Genomic DNA, 19,225 nt, shown 5'->3' with positions numbered 1-19,225 from the left:
TAATCACAAGATTTAAAAACATTTAAAAAATCAAAACGTCACAAATTTACGTCAAAGTGCACGGGTTTTCTCGTGTGAGCACATTTTTGTTTCTCCTCGTGTTACAGGTAGGAATGAGGCGCAAGTGCAGGATCCCTATTTAAAATGGTCTGCTAATCATAGTTTTTAATTCATTCATTTGTTTTTTTATTTTCGAAATACTGTACTGTATTGGCAATTCGATTCTGTGTTTTTAATAGAAGTAATACAAGTCGGGAAAAAAAAAGAGGCATGAAAGGCCTCTGGCTCAAAATATTTCCCACATCAGGGCAAGACACCTTCAATTCTTATAATACTCCTCACAACACAGGAAAACACTTTGGCTCTCGTTAATTGAAAAATTGGGTGACCAAGGGTGATTCCTCCATTATTTTTATTTTTTACTGCACAACAAAAGATAAAGAAATTGCGTTTCCCCAAAATCTCCTGCAGAGGTAAACGAAAAGAGCTCGAGAGAGCATGTATTTTTATCTGACCATAATCACTATGTACTGTACGTATATAGGTGCACTGCCTATTGATTCTTTTATTTTCGAAAAATAATCGTAATATTATACACACACACAAACCTCTAATTTTTTTCTCATCTCGCTCATTTTTCATGTATATTTTATAGTTATGTTTTTAAATAAGTAACTTGAAGATATTTTTCTAGTAATGTATATTTAACGTGTTTCGGCATCCCTTCTCATTTGGCGCCCTGTGCAACTGCACCGGTCGCACTGCCCTAAGACCGCCACTGACCTAGCATTACAAGCAAAAGCTATTGAAGCTATCTTCATTCCCCTCCCCACCTTTCACCACAAGCTTGTTGACAGAATCCTTCTTTCAACATGGGGCTATTTCTTATTTAGGAATGGTTCAACTAGATTCTTTTTTTATTGGTAAGTTGCGGTTCTTGGGCAACTTTAATTCCAAAAGTAGTGTCTCCATAGCACACTGTAAAATCAACACATGTAACACAAATGTCAAATATTTTTGTTTTTTTAGATAAAAAAATTCAGTTTATAGCATGAGCTCAATATTTTTAGTTTTTAAACATTACATAAAGAAATATTGGCTCAAAATGCCATATCTGTGTTACAACCACTCAATCAAAGATTCATCCAAAATTTCAATTTCAGACGTGCCAACTTTTGAAATCCAGAAATCCGGAGATTCTCCCGAGGGGGGGTACCCCCCGCCCCCGCCCGACACTCAGACTTGATCAAAAAAAAAAAATTCGGAATTTTTTTTTTTTTTTTTTAATAAATTAAGAAAAAGTTACATTCCCCCCCCCCCAAGGCAGGTTCTGCATTGCCCCTGAGAAGAATATAATTCCATGTCAGTCTTTCCATGCAGAATAGGGAAATCACATCTACATACTGTTCATAAAGTATAAGTGTTTCCTTTCATGAATGCTATCAGTGATTGATAAGCTTGGGTATATGAATTCTTAAAAGCTTTATATTTAGCTGTATATAGCTTAAAGTTTTATATTTTCTTTCTGAAGATGTTTAATCGGAAGAAACGATTTAAAAAAATTCAAATTACAAAGCTGCGGACGAAAAAACGTGTTTACCGCACGGCTGTTAATGGCATACAATAACGATTATACAGGAATTTCGGCAACCAAGGTCATGCCCCTGATAAATGATTGCCGATAAACGCTACGAAAACAAAGTTTTTGCCAGATGCTTAAATGTGGTCACAGAGACTTTTTTACGGCTGCTCGATTGCTGTCCTCTATGGGTGTTTTCCTTAACGACGACGGTAATCATTAATGCCACGACAACATGAAAGCTTGTGTAAAATCTAATTTTCTGCCAAAATCCGGAAAGCGGGAGGAAGGATGAAAAATCCAGAGTCTCCTGCCTAAATCGGGAGAGTTGGCAGGTCTGTAATTTGCATCATAAAAAATTGTTGTTGTAAGATTTTATCAAAGCAATCGATGACAAAAAGCTAGTTTCTTTGCAAATTTTGTCAATGACAGCGAAGATGACGATAATGACCTGGTCCCACTTGCTGCATTATTAGAGCAGCTACAAAATAATGGGAAAGACACACCTGATGAGGGAACGCATCTAAATGCTCATGAAAATCTTCAGATATGCGCTAAGAATAACAATGTATATATTGTAGCTGAACTTCAGGAAAGTAAAAACATATCCAATGATGAAACAGATGAAGAATTACCAACTGTGAAGATGCCTTTGAAACAAGAGGCCATGGATTCTATCGACCAATTAAGAAAATTTGTATTGGGACCAGAAGGACGTGTTGTCCTACAGAGGCTTACAATTTTCATGTTCTTTGGACAAAAAAAATCTCATCTTTAACTACCAATTCCATAAAGAAAAAATTCTAAAATTTTTAAAAAACAAAATAAGTAATATTTTGTGATATTCAAAAGCATAATTATGTATTTTCATGACTGAACTCATTTGAATAACTACAATTTTTTTTCCTGCCTGAATGCATCAATAGGGAGACAGGAATTAGTATGGCCATGGTTTACTCCATTTAACAGGTCACGCTGCATATCATATTTTTGTTCTCCCAAGAGTAACTCATTAACGAGGTTTGGCTGTATTACAAACAGATATTTGTTAGAAAATGCTTGCTATTGTTAAGAACCACTTCTGAACAGTTGAAACACTATTGTGCAAAATTCAGTTAATACTTGAATTTCACACTATAATTTTTGCCGTAGATTCATTGAAAATTGTGTTTTATGAAACATATTACTGTAGGCACTGAAAGGCTTCCAAAATTGTTTTTGAAAATGCAAACTCCGCACAGATAGGCCAAGTAATATAGTATATTCTCACTTACCCAGCGATAATAATTATTCTTACTTACCTAGATACAATAAAAAGTATCTCAACTTACGATTCTATAGCTTCTAAAAGTGGATCACTATCAGCCTTTTCTTGCAACAATGACATGTGCTCCCTGCTGGCTCTTACTGTATCACATAAAACATGAGCAGCATTGCTATGAGTATCGTTACTGTAGGCAGGGTCAATAAGCATTACTATTTCGCCAACAACATCTTGTTCATCCAGCCACTGCAAAAAAGAACAACTTTGGTATAAGAAAAGAAATTTTATGAATGTTAATACTTGAGAACATTTTTTTCGTTCTCTCCTGTCGGCAACTAACTGAATCAGCATTGCAGGACCGTATGCATAGGTACTCTGCACCAGATTCAGGACTTATTACATCCTTTTGTTCACTCGTAAGTCTTTTTTAGGTCACCATTTTCATGAGCCTTTGTTTTCTGCGATTTCATTTGCATGTTTTTTGTGTTTTTTTGGAATAATCTCTTCATTGTTCTTTGTTTTTTTCTTGTTAATACCAGTCTTTTAGTTTTAAAACTAAGGACCAAACTTTGTTCCTGTTAGGACGAGATAAACTTTTGGAGTTTCTATCCCCCTGCGGATTTTCTCCCTTCCGGTGACATAGTGGAAATTACAGTACTTTTGTGACTATCTGCCGCCATTCTAAGACAGCATCTAATAAGGCGTAAATTCGCCTTATTCCTGCAATATTGCGAATGCACATTTTTTTTTATCGCAAAGGATTGGAACAGCAGTTCAAATTGTAAAACTTTCCAGAGATCGTGGAAAAAAAACAGAATCTGTAAAAACTCGACTTTGAATATCCACAGTTTGTCATTTAACTGCTATGTGGTACTCAGCGTTTAGCATCGCGGAAATCATGGATGTGTTAGCAGAATCGGCTTTTGGAGGGGCACAAGGATCTAATTCTTCACAGAAAGTTTGGGTCACTAACACTAGAAAACAATTTTAAATTAACAGATAGTATAAAAAATTATTTTATTCCAATATTTTAATTCTCTACAAAAATATTTTTAATTTTTAACCTTCGGGGGATGGGGGGAAGAGACCCCTTATAACCCCCAAATTTTGATTTTGGTGAAAATCCGGGTTTGGAACCCACGATTGCACAATGGCAATCAGCTAAAAATGTGATTTCGCAAGGTTTTGAAATTTAGAGATGGTTATTCCTTTGAAAAACTTCCGGATGCCATGGCGATCACACAGACCAACAACACAAGTATGTATACATTAAACTTCAAATGCACGCATTACCAGTTTGGAGGATGGATGCAGGGTCGCAACTGGGAGGGGGGAAGGGACAGGCAGGTCTAGTGTCCCAGGCTCTGGACCAGAGGGGGCCACCAAATCCACCCTTTATAACTGTTTCTTCTACATTACATGGGTGTGCCAAAATGTGTGCTTGCCCCGTTTGAGAAAGTATCTAGTTGCTGCGCTAGATAGACGGCACCACCTACTGAACACAAAACACGCCAAATCCTGGGCACACACACATAAGCACACTGCTAAGTTTCTCCAACATAAACCCGACATAGCTCCCATATTCAGGTGTGAAAATATGTCGCAGTTAAATGACGACAGATCAGAGTGGTGGACCATCATGAAGGGAAAATAAAATCATTTTACCAGGAAAATCAAAGTATGAATACGGAATCAGAAGATGAGTGTCTCAGAGAGAGAATTGAATTTGCTTTAAATTTGATCAGAAGACGTTGAAAGTGCTAAGATTTTTTAACGAAATGTAAAATCAATCAGAAGGGAATTTATAGATTGATTTATTAGTAAATATATAAATCAGTGTCTCCAACTGTTAATTGAAGTGGATCCTGCTTATAACATTTATCAAAAAGCCGTCATAAAAAAAATTGTAAATAGGAAAACACTTTAAACGGGGAAATCGTAATGAGAATTACTGTTATTATTGTTAGAGCCACGAAAATAAGTTGTACTAAGTGGAAAAATGTGCTAACTGTACTCAGCCTCGATTAGTTTTGTGTAGGGGTTGCAATGGAAGGTTCCCTGATTTAAGAAGATAGTAGCTGAGAGTTATAAGTGTGAGGGCTGTCTAGAGTTGGCTTAGGCTTGACTTAGAGCCTGATGCATTATGGGAGTTATGGCTTTGGTGAACTTGAAGATAACGAAGCTGCCTGTCGATAAAATAGTGAACTCCATGAACATCAACATTTCAGGAGAAGAATGGGTGGTTGTAGACAAGGCCAAAGGGGGATAATGATAGTGGTGTAATTATCGGGAATTCTATGATTAGGGAATTTGGGAACAGGGTTTGTAGGGACTTCCAGAGTTTCAAGTGTGTCAGCAATGTATATGAGCAAACAGTTGACCCCCTCTCGATAGAAGAGTCTAGAGCATAGTTCCCCAAACTTGTTCAATTGCCCTCTTCTTTAGAGAAATTTTTTTCTCTCATTGCCCCTCAACTCAAGCGAACCTATACGATTTTATGTTATACCCATAGCTTCTATTGCCTCTCCTGGACATTTCCATTGCCCACTTTGGGAAACACTGGTCTACTAAAACGCAATGCAGGCACGTGTGGTGCATTCAATGACTTTTTCATGTCAGTTTTTAATAGAGAAGGCAATATCCAAAATATGGGTATCTCATGGGGCATTAAAGTGCTCAATGATATTCAAGTGGAGGATGTGGAAGTCCTAATACTTCTTAAAAACGTATGTGCTAACAAAGCACCAGGACTAGATATCTATCCTAGGGTCATTAGGGAATGTGCTTATGAATTGTTAGTGCCAGTTGCACAGTTTTACAGAAGTAGTGTTGCTGAGGGTATCATCCCAGGGGATTGGAAGCTAGCTAATGTCGTTTCGATATTTAAAAAGGGTAGTAGCGAAGCAGTGTCCAATTATTGTCCAGTGAGTGTGACAAGCTCCCTCTTGAAAATATTAAAAATGATTAGTAAAAGACAATTGGTGAAGTGGATAGACAAGAATAATGTATTGTCAGAAATCAGTAAAGAAAAGTCATGTGTAACCAGGGTTTTTTGGTTTAAACCACGTTGGTTTTAATCAAGAGGTTGTTTAAAAAAAATCTTATAAAAGGGGCCTAAATATAATCTTTTCCCTTCTACAATATCATCTGTGGTGGTAAAAAAGCATACAGAATGCTTGGTTTTATTTTGAAAAAGGTTTCTTCGCATTTCCTTAAAGTCATTCTTCTGCTTTTTCAGGGCTTCCAGTTCGTCCTGGCCTGGAATATGCTGTATGGTCTTGGAGATCATACCTACAAAGGAACATAGCATTGATCCAAGGGGTGCAGAGAAGAGCTACCCACACTCTTGTTGGTACACTGGGCTTGAGCGTGACTTGATTTTTTTTTAGATCTACTTAGATAAGACAACCATAAGTTTGTTTTTATGAGCAAGGTATTTTATTTTATCATAATCATTAGTTTTCAATAGTTTTATTTTAGTATGTATTTGTTTTCTCGCGGCGATTATTACACTTATTTCTAGATCTACTTAGATAAGACAACCATAAGTTTGTTTTTATGAGCAAGGTATTTTATTTTATCATAATCATTAGTTTTCAATAGTTTTATTTTAGTATGTATTTGTTTTCTCGCGGCGATTATTACACTTATTTCTAGATCTACTTAGATAAGACAACCATAAGTTTGTTTTTATGAGCAAGGTATTTTATTTTATCATAATCATTAGTTTTCAATAGTTTTATTTTAGTATGTATTTGTTTTCTCGCGGCGATTATTACACTTATTTCGGGTTGCTGTATTTATGTTTGACATCCATACTTTTTATGGGCATCTCTTTTCAGCCACCCTGTTGGGGTTTTCCCCCAGTTATGGCCTTTGTATTTGCATATTGTGGATTGATCTCAATAATAATGATGCAAAAACCTTAAGGGCCATGCTGTGCCAAAAACAAAATAGATAAAAATTATGTATGAGTGTACATGTACTCATAAAATGATGCTCATTCTCTGTAGGAAGTTGCAAGCTTTAATGAGGGAGCCCCGGGTGCTGACGTGGAGTGATGGAGTACAGCACCACCGATCTGTTTCCAGTCATGTTTCCTTACATGAATATTGTTCATATCTATATTCTCCATCTTTCCTCAAAGTTTGTACATGGAGTTTTGAAACACATTGAAGAAACTTTTGAAACAAATTTTGAAACTATATTGAACAACCTATTACAGATTTTGCCAAACTACCATAATACAGTACTCGGAAGAAAATGAGAGTAAAGTGCTTTGAGTAGATTCTAAAATTTGTATCAGAAAGCCATTATATAATAAGCAAATGACTGTTCCATTAATTAATAGTAATGAATAATGGTTCATCATAAGTGAAATGAGCAACAGCGTTGATGACTTGTCATACTTTTTAGTTGCAGTATTTTCTGTTGAAAGCAAGCATTTATTAAGTATTTCAGATTTTCAATCAATGGCTATGAAAATCAACATAATAAAATTAAAATTATCAAAATAAAAGTTATTTTAATATGTCACACACACTGCATAATGATATTCAAGAGACTGGAGAACATTATTTTTTATAGGATTTATCATTATACAGCTCCTGGAAAGAAATATTTAATAATGGGACAAGGAAACCAAGACAATGGGAAAAAATGCTTACATCAAACCAGCAAATGAACCAAATAAAATGAGAAATTAACAGAACAAGATAGTTAGATTCATGAGAACTGCATTTTAAAATTTGACAGATATAGCTTCATTTGAATTTGAAATATCTATGAAAAACAAAAGTATAGTGTTGGAAAAAAGTATCCAACATGCAAACAAAACCAGGTGTAGAAAATTTGTGGGTAGCAGCATGCATGAAGGGGATGCTCTTATATGGGTGAGTTGTTCATAAGCCATTTAAATGGTTTTTGCACTAAATTTTTTTTACACACAGCTAAACGTTAAGAAAGTATCACTGACATTAAGAACAACATTAAACACATATTAAAAGATGGGAAAACACATATGGAAGAGATACAATTGATTTATTTTCACAAGGAATGAGATTGATTCTGTTCTTGAAGAAAAAAGGTCAGGCAGATGCCCATGCTTCATAAATTACAGTCAGACTTCCTCATAACAAACACAGGTATTACGAACTTCCACATATAACAAAGTTTTTCCATTTCTGTGAATTTTGTATTATTTATACATGCTTATCAAGCCGGTGTAGATATAATGTTCACATGGAATGAATATTTCCACTGTTTTCTCCACCTTCATTATAAGCAGGTCAAACTATACTATGCTATGCTTTTGTATACTTTTGCATTGCATATATTTACTTCTTAATAGCCAATTTTGTTATAAACAGGCTCGACTGTAAATGTTAAACTGTTTTAAAGTTAAATGTAAATTAGTTCTATAACGGTATTTTTAAAACATCTTTGGTAATATTGCCTGTTTTATCCAAAAACAGACTATATACTTAAGAGATGCACCATATGCAAAAATGGGGAAATACAAAATTTCTCCCAGCACATTGAAAGACCAGAAAAAACTTACACTGGCAATTTTAGACCTCATTTCAATATTTTCTGTGAAAGTCATCAATCTTGACAGAAGGTCCATAATGGCAGAAGTTTCAATATGTCTCAAGAGGAGACTTATGAAGTCATGTCTGCGCTTTAAAAAATCAAACATCTGAAAAAGATTTTAACACTATAAATAGTTATGATTTACAAATAAATATAGAAAAATTAACCGTCTTTGGTTGAAAAATGCCAAAAATGTAATAAGAATATTTACCACATTTGTCTTCTTAGAAAGAAGCTTGCTCATAGTTTTACTGAAGAAGCTAGAAAGCAATGGATTCAATGGTTTCTCACTTTCTACAAAAGTGCATAGCTGGTCAAGTAACACTTCATTTCCAGCAAGAGCATCATGAATAGGTGCAACATCGAATGTCAGAAGTTCACAGGCAATATTAGGATACCTTAAAAAATATACCAGAAGAAACAGATAGGCTCAACTAAACAAGAGTAACGACAATTGCCTTGCAATAATTAGGTCGTTTAGAAATCAGAACTTTTAATTAGAAAACTATATAATGTCTTTCAAAAGCAGTTCATATGAAAGGATATCTATCTTTTATCTATACTTTTCAGAAAAAATAACACATCCCCTTTTTTCACTCTCCCAGTAGGTCATATAGCATGCACATAAACTAATCCCCACTCCACACATCATCACATTAAAGAAATGTAAAGCACTCATTAATAGATCAGGTTTAAATTAGAAAAACAACAAATCTGAGAAAAAAAATGGTTTGCAATAATCAAGAATATTTTGATTAACTTACTTAAAGCGAATCCTCTCATCAATCTCTTCATCTGGTTCATTAGTAATGAGTGTTACCATCTCATGCAAAATCAACGGGTTTACAAGGCTAAAAGAAATGAAGTTAATTTTAAAAAATTTTAATTTTTAAATTCAGGATGATAAATTGGAGTAGGTACAATTTCTTGAGGACTGTATACAGTCAGACCTCGGTATAAAGTCTTTCATTTCTAACATCAGCTTTTGAAAGTGCTTGTCAACTCATTATTAAATCACCCTACTTACAAAGCAATTTTTATTCTTACTGACGAATTCAGACAACAGTCCTTAGTGATCTTACACTTAGAGGTTTGGTATAAAAACACTTATTTTTTAATTTAAGCTTCATGCAGTAAGCGTGATACAGAAACATTTTATCACTTTGTTCTTTCTTTCAAATATTAATTTATTGTTAAATGAAAATTTATTATTTGGGTTCAAAGATTGTTACCTATTTGAGTTTTTTCTCAATGTTTCCCAAACACTAGTGGTTGGCATCTTCAGGAGAAATGGCATAACTGGAACAAAAGTAAAATGTTCCGAAGTCTCAGGTTGTATATATGCCTTTGAATGGCTTGGCCTACACTACTGTTTTCTGATTGATCATTGATCTTATGGATGGCAACAGATTAAAACCGTTTTATAGGTTTTTTAACATTATACGTTCTTCCAACCTAAGAAACATTTCTAATTCGCCACCTGTCATAAGATCAACTGATTAATCTGAAAACAATAGTGTAGGCCAAGCCCCTCAAGAGCATAACCTGAGAGTATGGAAAATCAGACTTTTGTTCCAGTTATACCATTACTCTTGAAGAGATGCTAACCACTAGTGTTGGGGAAATGTTGAGGACAAACTCAAACAGATGACTGTCTTCGAATCCGAATACTAAATTACCATCAATTGAAGGCTGTGAAAATTTAATCAACTGCTTATTGTTAAATGTTTCCACAATTTATTTCATTACAATACACATATTTTTCTTGAAGAAAAATTAAGTCACTGCAGTTTGAACAAAATTTTTTTCACCAGTGTTGCAAACATAGCATTAAATTTCTATAAAATACCAAATCTTTATATTTCATTATACTCTCATACCCAATTGATGTAGACTTACAGTGAAACTCTTATATAACGATGCTCAAGAAACCAGAGAATGGTATCATTATACAAGACTTATTATTATAGATAGAACATAATAACACTGTATTGTAACAAGAGATATAATTATATAGGTGAGAGATTATCATTATAGAGAATATCATTTTCAAAGGATTTTCACAATATTATGTGAAAATACTTACCGTATATACTCGTGTATAAGCCGACTCCCCCACTTGAGGACCACCAAAACCGCAATAAATTGAAAACCTGTGTATAAGCCGAACCGAAAAAATTCGAGCATATTTTAGAGAAAAAAAATTCTCATATTTTCATGCAAAATAAATAGCTTACGGAAATTTACAATAGAAAATGATTCAAACTTTTTAATCCATTTCTTCTGAATCTCCAAGCTCATCGTAATCCATCAGATCAGTTCATCATAGGGGTACGGCATCTTCGTTTTCATCCTCATCTGGGCTGTCATCGCCATTGTCACTTTCAAAGAGGATATCTTCAGTTCCGTCCATCACATTGCTGATGCAACACTTTTTGAAGGATCGGATGATAATTTCGGCGGAAACAGAATTCCAGGTCTCATGTAAACCCATTGGCACACTAGACCAATGTCAGGTTTCTTCAAGGCACCACTTTTTGTAGTTTCTTTATCATCGGAAATCATCCATTCCATCCACAAATGCCTCAAATGGTCTTCAAATAAAGGCTTGTTGATGCTCACATCTCTCACATCTGTACAATCGACATTAGCCCACCTGGTATCAACGCCAATGATGTTTTCGATTTCTTTACCTCGGCTTTGACATTATTGATTCTGTGGGGTTGGAACATATCCTCATACCAATAATGCCTGTTTCTCAAACCATCAAAAACTGACCCAAGTATAAGCCGATCCCCCAACTTGAGGAACAAATTTTTCCACAAAAAAACTCGGCTTATACACGAGTATATACGGTACTTCTATACCTACAATCTATGTGTGGTAGGGTTTCCATATTTCTGACATTTTGAAGCCTTCAGGAATCGAGAAATCATATTTTCCAGAAATAATTCATTTACAATAGAAACCAATTTATATGACTCTTTGTTTATATGATGTTTAGGTCTGGCCTCAATTAGTCTTTCCTTTTTTATGTTTAAATATTTTATTTATGTGCTGCATAATTAAAATTGCACAATATTTAAACTCAGACTTGAATTTCAAATTTTGGGAAAAGTGCCATTTCTCTCAATGGAATCCTAATTTTGTTTTTTTGTAGGCAGCATAAATAAATAACTAATATCATGTTTTATGGATATTGTAGCTGCAAAAGCTGTTAGGTCATCAACCTACTGAAAGCTAGGCTGACGACCACTTTAAAGTAAGCATCAAAGTGATTTGTTTGTTGTTTTGATAACTCTGGAAATGCTTTGAGCCCTGAACAGGAGAATTTTAATTTTCTGATAGGTAATAGACCATATTAGTTTCTTCTGAGTTATTACTTGGTGTTTTTGTTTCTTTATTGTATTGCATTGTTTCCATCGTCATTTCAGAAGCAATGAAAAACTCAGATGTTTTAGGTCTGCTAATGAGTCCACAAAATATTGGTTATCTTTATAACCTCCAAGTAAAATTTATTTTGGTTGTACTACTTTGCTAGCTGACTGTGTCAAATCTGCAGTTCCTAATGTCATGGGGAGGGAGGGGGTGATTCTCAGAGTCAGAGGGGGGAAGCTGTGGTTGCTTGAGCAACTATATTGTGTATCTGGTTGTAAATCATCTTTTTTTCACATTTTTAGCTTTCCTACTCTTAAAATTGTGAAACAGATTTTCATTGCCATCTGGACAGGAAAAAAGAAATTATCAAAGCCTTAATTATAACCTAATAGGTGTGCTTTCTACACAAAAGCAATAGACCTACCCAAACTCATTCTACCTAAACTCTAGCGCTTCTCTTCAGATCTTATGTTCATCTGTCACGTTTTTACTGAACATTATCATAAAATCCCATGAAAGAGGAAAGAATGACTTTTTTGCTTCTATATATAGCTCTTTGTATAATTTTCTTAACATTACAGTATTAGGATTTTTAGTTCGCAGATTGGCTGGTACTTGGGACTGAAAAACCGGAGGCCTCTCCCAACTTTTTTTTCCTCTATTTCTTCCCCAAGCAATGCTGGAGAAGATAAATTGAATTTTCAACAAATGTTTCCCATTAATTTTTATTTGAATATTTTTATATTGCCTTGCAGTTACAATATTAGTGTGACACGAGTAATTTTTTTGATTTCCCAAGAATTTTCTCTGGATTTTGGGAATGGGAAATTGTAAAAAAATTCCTGAGAACGGGAGGGAATTAACCCTAGTGATACTTATATTCTACTACCAAACCACACATGCACCTTGTTCATATTCCTCTGCCGAACCTCTAACGAACTGGCATAGCTGCTAACTTTTGAAAATGAAAATTCTGGAGATTTTCGCGCGAACCCGTATTTATGCTAAAACCACTCCCTAATAAATACGAAAGGGATTTTTCCAAATAAAATAGGGATTTTCCACACATAAAAGTTAAAGCATAGGGAATAAAATCCCTACTGAAAAACTAAAGTCAAATTAAAATAGGAATTTTACGCACATGGAAGTTAAATCCTTGGGAATAAAATCCCTACGCAAAAAACAAGTGAAATTGGAGGCCAAAACTTCAAAATGGTGATCTAAAAAAATAAATATTGTGTTAATTAGAAACGCTGTGAACAAACATTCTGCACGAATGATCCCAAAATCATCGGAAGATGAAGAAAAAAAGCATCAATTTTTGAAGAACACTGACTTTTTGTGACACTTGATGTTTTTTTGATTTCACATAGCTGATGATGTCAGTCTTTCCACCTTACTGATGTTTATGTCCGTGACATAACTTGTACAAAAGAAAAAGTCGCCTTTTTCTGGAACGTTTGATGAAAGGATATTCATCAGGGAATAAGTATCTTTAAAATTGATTAAATATGTTTTTGCTTACCAGTATTCATGTTTTGTTATCGCACGAACATAACTTTAACAAAAGAAATTTTGACCACAAGAGCGTCACTATAATCTTCAATTATTATCCAGGACTATTGGCTAAGCTATTTCCCTGCACGATAAGACAAATAACTTTCTTGTTACCATCAGAGGGTTTGTAAAACAGGGAATTTCCCCATTTACGACGTTTGACGTCATTTCAAAAAGAGAAAAATGAGGCTTCATGCCACACAAGAAATTCCTTAGGGGTTGTTTTCATAAGCTGGGATTTTTTTAAATGAAGTAGAGAATTTTAGGTACAATTAGGGATTTTTTGTGATTTTCGTAAAAATTCGGGAGATTTAAGAACTTTTCAGGAGGTCAAGGGATGAAGCTAAAATTCGGGAGACTTGGCAGCTATGAACTGGTACATGTTGGAATGTGCGTGTACATATAGTGAAACCTGATGTGAAGTTTGTTTCTGTGTAATGCTTGTTATGATACTTATATTCTACGAAAAACAGAATTTTCAAAAAGGATTCATCGAATTTTATGATTATAAAAGGGCTATCCAATACAAAGTAGTTTTCTGATTATAAGTAAAATTTGCTAATTTGAATCTATATTTTCTAGTACCCTTCCATATCCCGCCTTTTAAGTTTTCTGAACTACATTGGAAAAGGAATGATAGACAGAATTTTTGAAAAAAGTATTTCAAGTATAGCCGAATTACGTTATAACAAACTCCAAGAGACCGGAGAAATCATTTTGTTATAAAGGAATTCCAGGTGTTTGCATCGTTCCTATGTAAACTTATCTGGGGAATTAGAAGTGTTCATAAAAACGAGATTTTCACTATAACGAGATTCGACTGTATTAAAAATTGCATGATTTTTTCAAAAACCATATTTTTCTATTAAAGAAATTGGGAACCAAGCTGTCTTTCTCACCCAATTCCAAATCTATTGATACAAAATCAAGCCTGAAACAGGCAACTTAAAAGCATTTCAGATGCCAGCTTTAAATATCATTTGAAAGCTACTTTTCAGATAATCTAACTGCTCTCCAAGAAGTGATATCTGATCACTTCTTGGGATTTAATTTCTTGCAGAACAGCGACTACGATGCCCACCTTTGCAATTTTGGAAAATAAGGCAATTATAGCATTAAATGCTGTATGCGGGATCAACATTTTGTTAAAAGCAATGTCATATTCAAGTCTCTTTCTACAGATTTTACTGGTGATAAACTTGTGGCAGCCATCAACTCTTCTCTGTTGTTCACTTATCGGTGGAAAAAATACTCATCATGCCATTGCTGGGTTTTTCTCCCCCATCTCCTCCCGATACAAGTCTCGTATGATGTCACTATTCAAGTTGGAATCTAGCCACCAAACCATTCCTCTTCAAAAGTGGTCTCTTTTCTCATCTCTTGGTGTCACCTGGATTTCGTTATCGAAGTGGGCGTTTCACCGCATATATATAATCGTTGCCATCCTTGGACTATCACAATGCGGAATTGACATTTTGTTAAAAGCAATGTTATATTCAAGTCTATTTCTACAGGTTAGTTCCTTTAACATTTTCTTACTAAACTGCTATTTAATTTATATCTATTTGATATTTTTTGTGTCGATCCCACATCCTGTGTTTGAAATTTTTATGTAGTGTGTTACTATTTGTTGCTCCACCATCAATCTTTTATTCAATATATATATGTTTCAAAGAAAAACCCTTTTTGCTCCAATACACGTAATCGCCATTCGAATTTGTTCCATTCAGCACCTCTTCCATTTCACCCTCTTCTATTTTTTTCCCACTTGGCTCGCTTGCTATTAATGGTGGGAGATATCGAATCCAACCCTGGTCCTAGAGTCAACCACTCTCCAACACGCTCTCAAAATAGATCCAATCTTTCGTCTGAAACTCCCACTCCCTCAGATAATTCATAGCTGCCAACTTTTGAAAATGAAAATTTGGGAGATTTTCGCGCAAACCCGTATTTTATCCTAAAACCACTCCCTAATAAATACAATAGGGATTTTTCCAAATAAAATAGGGATTTTCCAAATAAAATAGGGATTTCCCAAACATAAAAGTTAAAGCGTAGGGAATAAAATCCCTACTCAAAAACTGAAGTCAAATTAAAATAGGTATTTTACACACATGGAAGTTAAACCCTTGGGAATAAAATTCCTACGCAAAAAACAAGTGAAATTGGAGGTCAAAACTTCAATGATATAAAAATAAATATTGTGTTCAATCAGAAACGCTGCGAACAAACATTCTGCGCGAATGACCCAAAATCATTGGAAGATGAAGGAAAACACCGTCAATTTTTGAAGAACACTGACTTTTTGTGACACTTGCTTGTTTTTTTTTTCATTTCACATGAGTGATGATGTCACTCTTTCCATCATGACCGATGTTTATGTCCGTAACACAACTTGTACAAAAAGGGAAAGTCGACCCTCTTCTGGAACATTTGATGAAAAGAAATTCATCGGAATAAGTATCTTTAAAATGGATTAAATATATTTTTGCTTATCAGTATTCATGCTTTGTTATATCGCACGTACGTAACTTCAACAAAAGAATTTTTGACCATATGAGCGTCACTATAATCTTCAATTATTATCCAGGACTATTGGCTGCTAAGCCATTCCCCTGCACGATAAGACAAACAACTTTCTTGTTACCATCAGAGGGTTTGTAAAACTTCCTTAAAAAGGGTATTTCCCCATTTACGACGTGTGACATCATTTCGAAAGGGGGGGAAAAAAAAGAGGCTACATGCAGAGACGGCCCTGCTTCATGCCCCACAAGAAATTCCTTAGGGATTGTTTTCATAAGCGGGGATTTTTTTTAATGAAGTAGGAAATTTTTAGGGACAATTAGGGATTTTTGTAAAAATTCGGGAGATTTAAGAACTTTTCGGGAGGTCGAGCGATGAAGCTAAAATTCGGGAGATTCCCGAAAAATTCAGGAGACTTGGCAGCTATGGATAATTCATCCATTCTCCATAATATTCAAGACACTCAGGCAGCCATTCTTGACAAACTTACCCTCCTCACCCAAAAACAAGACTCATTCAGTCATCAGCTAAGTGGTCTATCCCAGTGTCTTAGTGCAGTTGAGGAGAAACTTTTTCCCATAGAGGAATTCCAAAACCAAGTCAATGAACTCTCCTCAAATCTCTCTGAACTCAAATCTTTCCTTACAGTATATAAAGTTATCGCTTGAGAGGACCGTTCCGCCAAGACAACTTGATTTTCCAAAACATCCCTGAAGAATCTGACTTTGAATCCCCCTCACCCTTGAATCCAAAATCATTCAATGCTGTTCTGACCACCTAGACAAATATTTTACCTAGCGAGATTGACCACAGTCACGGAATAGGTTCCAAAAGGACCCAGGGATGTGGAATTCATAGTAAAATTCAATAAATTTAAACTCAAAAGCGAGATTTTAAAAAATGCCTCCTAACTCAAAAACAGCAATACAGTAAAACCTCGATAAGTCGTCACCTCAAGTTACCGGAAAATTATGACGGCTTAAGCGGAGTGACGACTTAGGTGGAGTTCCGTCAGTTTTAATGTGCGATGTTATGAAAATCGTATAAATTTAAAGTAATATGACATTTATTAAAGTATGAATCAAAATAACAATATATTAATAAAATTTATAGATTGCGAAAGAAAAAATAATAGCAATTTCTTTATCTTTTTTATCTCTTATTACTTAAATTATTGTGATAAAATGTACACTTTGATTTATACTAGTAATTTTTAATTTAGACTAACAGAGCAACTGTTTGAATAAGTAGCTTTTCTTCATAATAGAACTCTCTATTGCACATTAATTTTACATATACATCAAATTTAATTTTAGTGTTTTAATTCATCACCAGTAGTTCATGATACAACTACAAAGTAATCTCGAACACTTTTGACTTGGTGGAGGGGCCCTGGGCAGGGAAAAGTAAACAGAAGACCTCAACTTGGGAAAGAATGTCAAATTTTTTTCAACAAAGATATTTTGTTTAAATTCCAAGTCCTAAATTAGTAGATTAGTAGTAGTATCTATGATTATTTATTATCCTTGACTATATAATTTATTAATTTAACTTGATTAATTTGATTCTTCGATTTACATAATTTTTGATTTCCTTGCACTATATATAATCTTTGACGTATCAATAAATTTTGGTTTTGTCGGAGATGCCCTGCCCCCCCGGGGGCGAAGTGCTTACGTTGCTTCTTGCGGCAGAGCTTGGGTGTCTCGCGGTTTGTCCAGTTTCTCCAATGGAGTCCAGGCAGAAATGAGATCTAGCCTGAACAGTCCCCAACGTTGTAAAAACCTTATTTGGCAAATGAACTTCCCCAGTGTAACTTTCGTTACTTAAACTGTTCCGTTTGGGTATATAGGATTTTATGGTGACTTTTAAGCATATGGCAATGCTGTTAACAAGCTCTCTTTTTAATGGAAGCCATAAAAATAGTCTGTTCCTCTTTCTCATACTTTTTCATAGTGATGACTTAACCGAAATTAGTGACGATTAAACAAGGGTTTAATAACATTGTTGTCTATGAGAGCTGGAAGGGCCTGAAGAAAAATGACGACTTAAACAGAGTGACGGCTTATCAGGGTGACGACTTAAGGAGGTTTTACTGTATGTATATCTCAGAAGATTTCTCCTTCGATACACGCAAACTTTGTGGTCAAATTTGGAGGGCCAATCAAAAATTCAGAGACAAAGGCATTAAAAGAAACTAAAAAACTAGGTCAAGAACTTTAAACTAAATAAAACTTAGTCACAATTTTGCACTCATTAATAGCACTAAATATGTCTGGGATCCCAATAATAACGACATTATCCTCATCTTCCCCCTCATGCTTCTACGAACCCTTCCTTGCCCTCCCTCTCCTCCCAAATCCCTTTGGTGCCCCCTTTAGGCTACTCCTCCGAACAACCCTCCGTCCACACAACCTCCAAATTAAAAAATACCTTTCAATTGGGAACTATTAATACTTGCAGCCTAAAAAATAAAACAGATTTTCTTGAATCATTCCTACTCACCCATAATCCCCATCTTCTTGGAATTACAGAATCATGGCTACATAATACAATCTCTAATTCTGAAATTTTACCACCTGAATACCAGGGTTGTCAAATTTGCTCCCCGGGTAAATGCCCATTTTCCCCCCTGGGATGGGTTTTTTTTGCCTAAAAAACCCGGTTTTCATGGGGAAAATGTTTTTTTTTTAGAGAATATTGTTTGTTTTCGAAGGAAATGTGTTACTTTCAGGTTAAAATTTTAGTTTGAGCTTAGTTTATGTATTCCAAAAATTGCTGCATAGTGCAGTGTTTAGTATATTTTTAATGATTTTTTAGAAACAAAAATGTGATAATAAATAATTTCTTGGAATCACAAACACCCTTTTTATAATTCTTCTACCTTTTTTATGTAAGCATTTAGGTATGAGATCCACATATTAAAATATTTTACAAGAAATCACAAACAGAAAATTGTAACCATGGACCTTAGTTTAAAAAATATACCTGATATATGTGATAAGCATACCTACAGAAATTTATTTATAATACACAATTTTTCGCACACACAAATCTTTGTATAAATAAATTGAAGCATCTGTGAAGAAGCGAACCAATGTATGTAAACTGAATTTTAATTCAAAAAATATTTACATGTTTTTGCAATACTTTTTTATAAGTTTTATACAGGTACATCAGACTTTGATAACTGAAATATCAAGAGACAAAAATAACATTATCTAATAATGAAAAGAAAATAACTGTGGGATTCTTGAATTGAACATTGGCAACGAACATCTTCAATTGAAACAGAACAAAAAGTATAGTTTTTCTTATGTGAAAATAACACC

The 19,225-nt window shown here is 34.6% G+C and overlaps 1 protein-coding gene across 2 annotated transcripts in view; it reads right to left on the bottom strand.

Moving 5' to 3' along the window:
* fmt (phosphatase 6 regulatory subunit 1-like protein fmt) overlaps positions 1 to 19,225 on the bottom strand; it is a 143,674-nt gene that overhangs the window by 88,775 nt on the left and 35,674 nt on the right. For both annotated transcript variants that reach the window (XM_089247105.1, XM_089247106.1), the window contains exons 4-7: positions 9,200 to 9,286; positions 8,647 to 8,833; positions 8,404 to 8,541; positions 2,911 to 3,089 (exon numbers count right to left, since the gene is read on the bottom strand). In XM_089247105.1, the coding sequence (XP_089103231.1) occupies positions 2,911 to 3,089; positions 8,404 to 8,541; positions 8,647 to 8,833; positions 9,200 to 9,286 (591 nt within the window). The remainder of the gene's footprint in view (positions 1 to 2,910; positions 3,090 to 8,403; positions 8,542 to 8,646; positions 8,834 to 9,199; positions 9,287 to 19,225) is intronic.

The sequence above is a fragment of the Pholcus phalangioides genome, unplaced genomic scaffold (genome assembly GCF_987345545.1).
Source record: "Pholcus phalangioides strain wild (caught in Gottingen) unplaced genomic scaffold, Ppha-v1.0 ptg000017l_1, whole genome shotgun sequence".
Taxonomy (NCBI): Eukaryota; Metazoa; Arthropoda; class Arachnida; order Araneae; family Pholcidae; genus Pholcus; species Pholcus phalangioides.
Note: the sequence above shows the minus strand (reverse complement) of the source record. Positions and strands in the feature narration are given on the sequence as shown.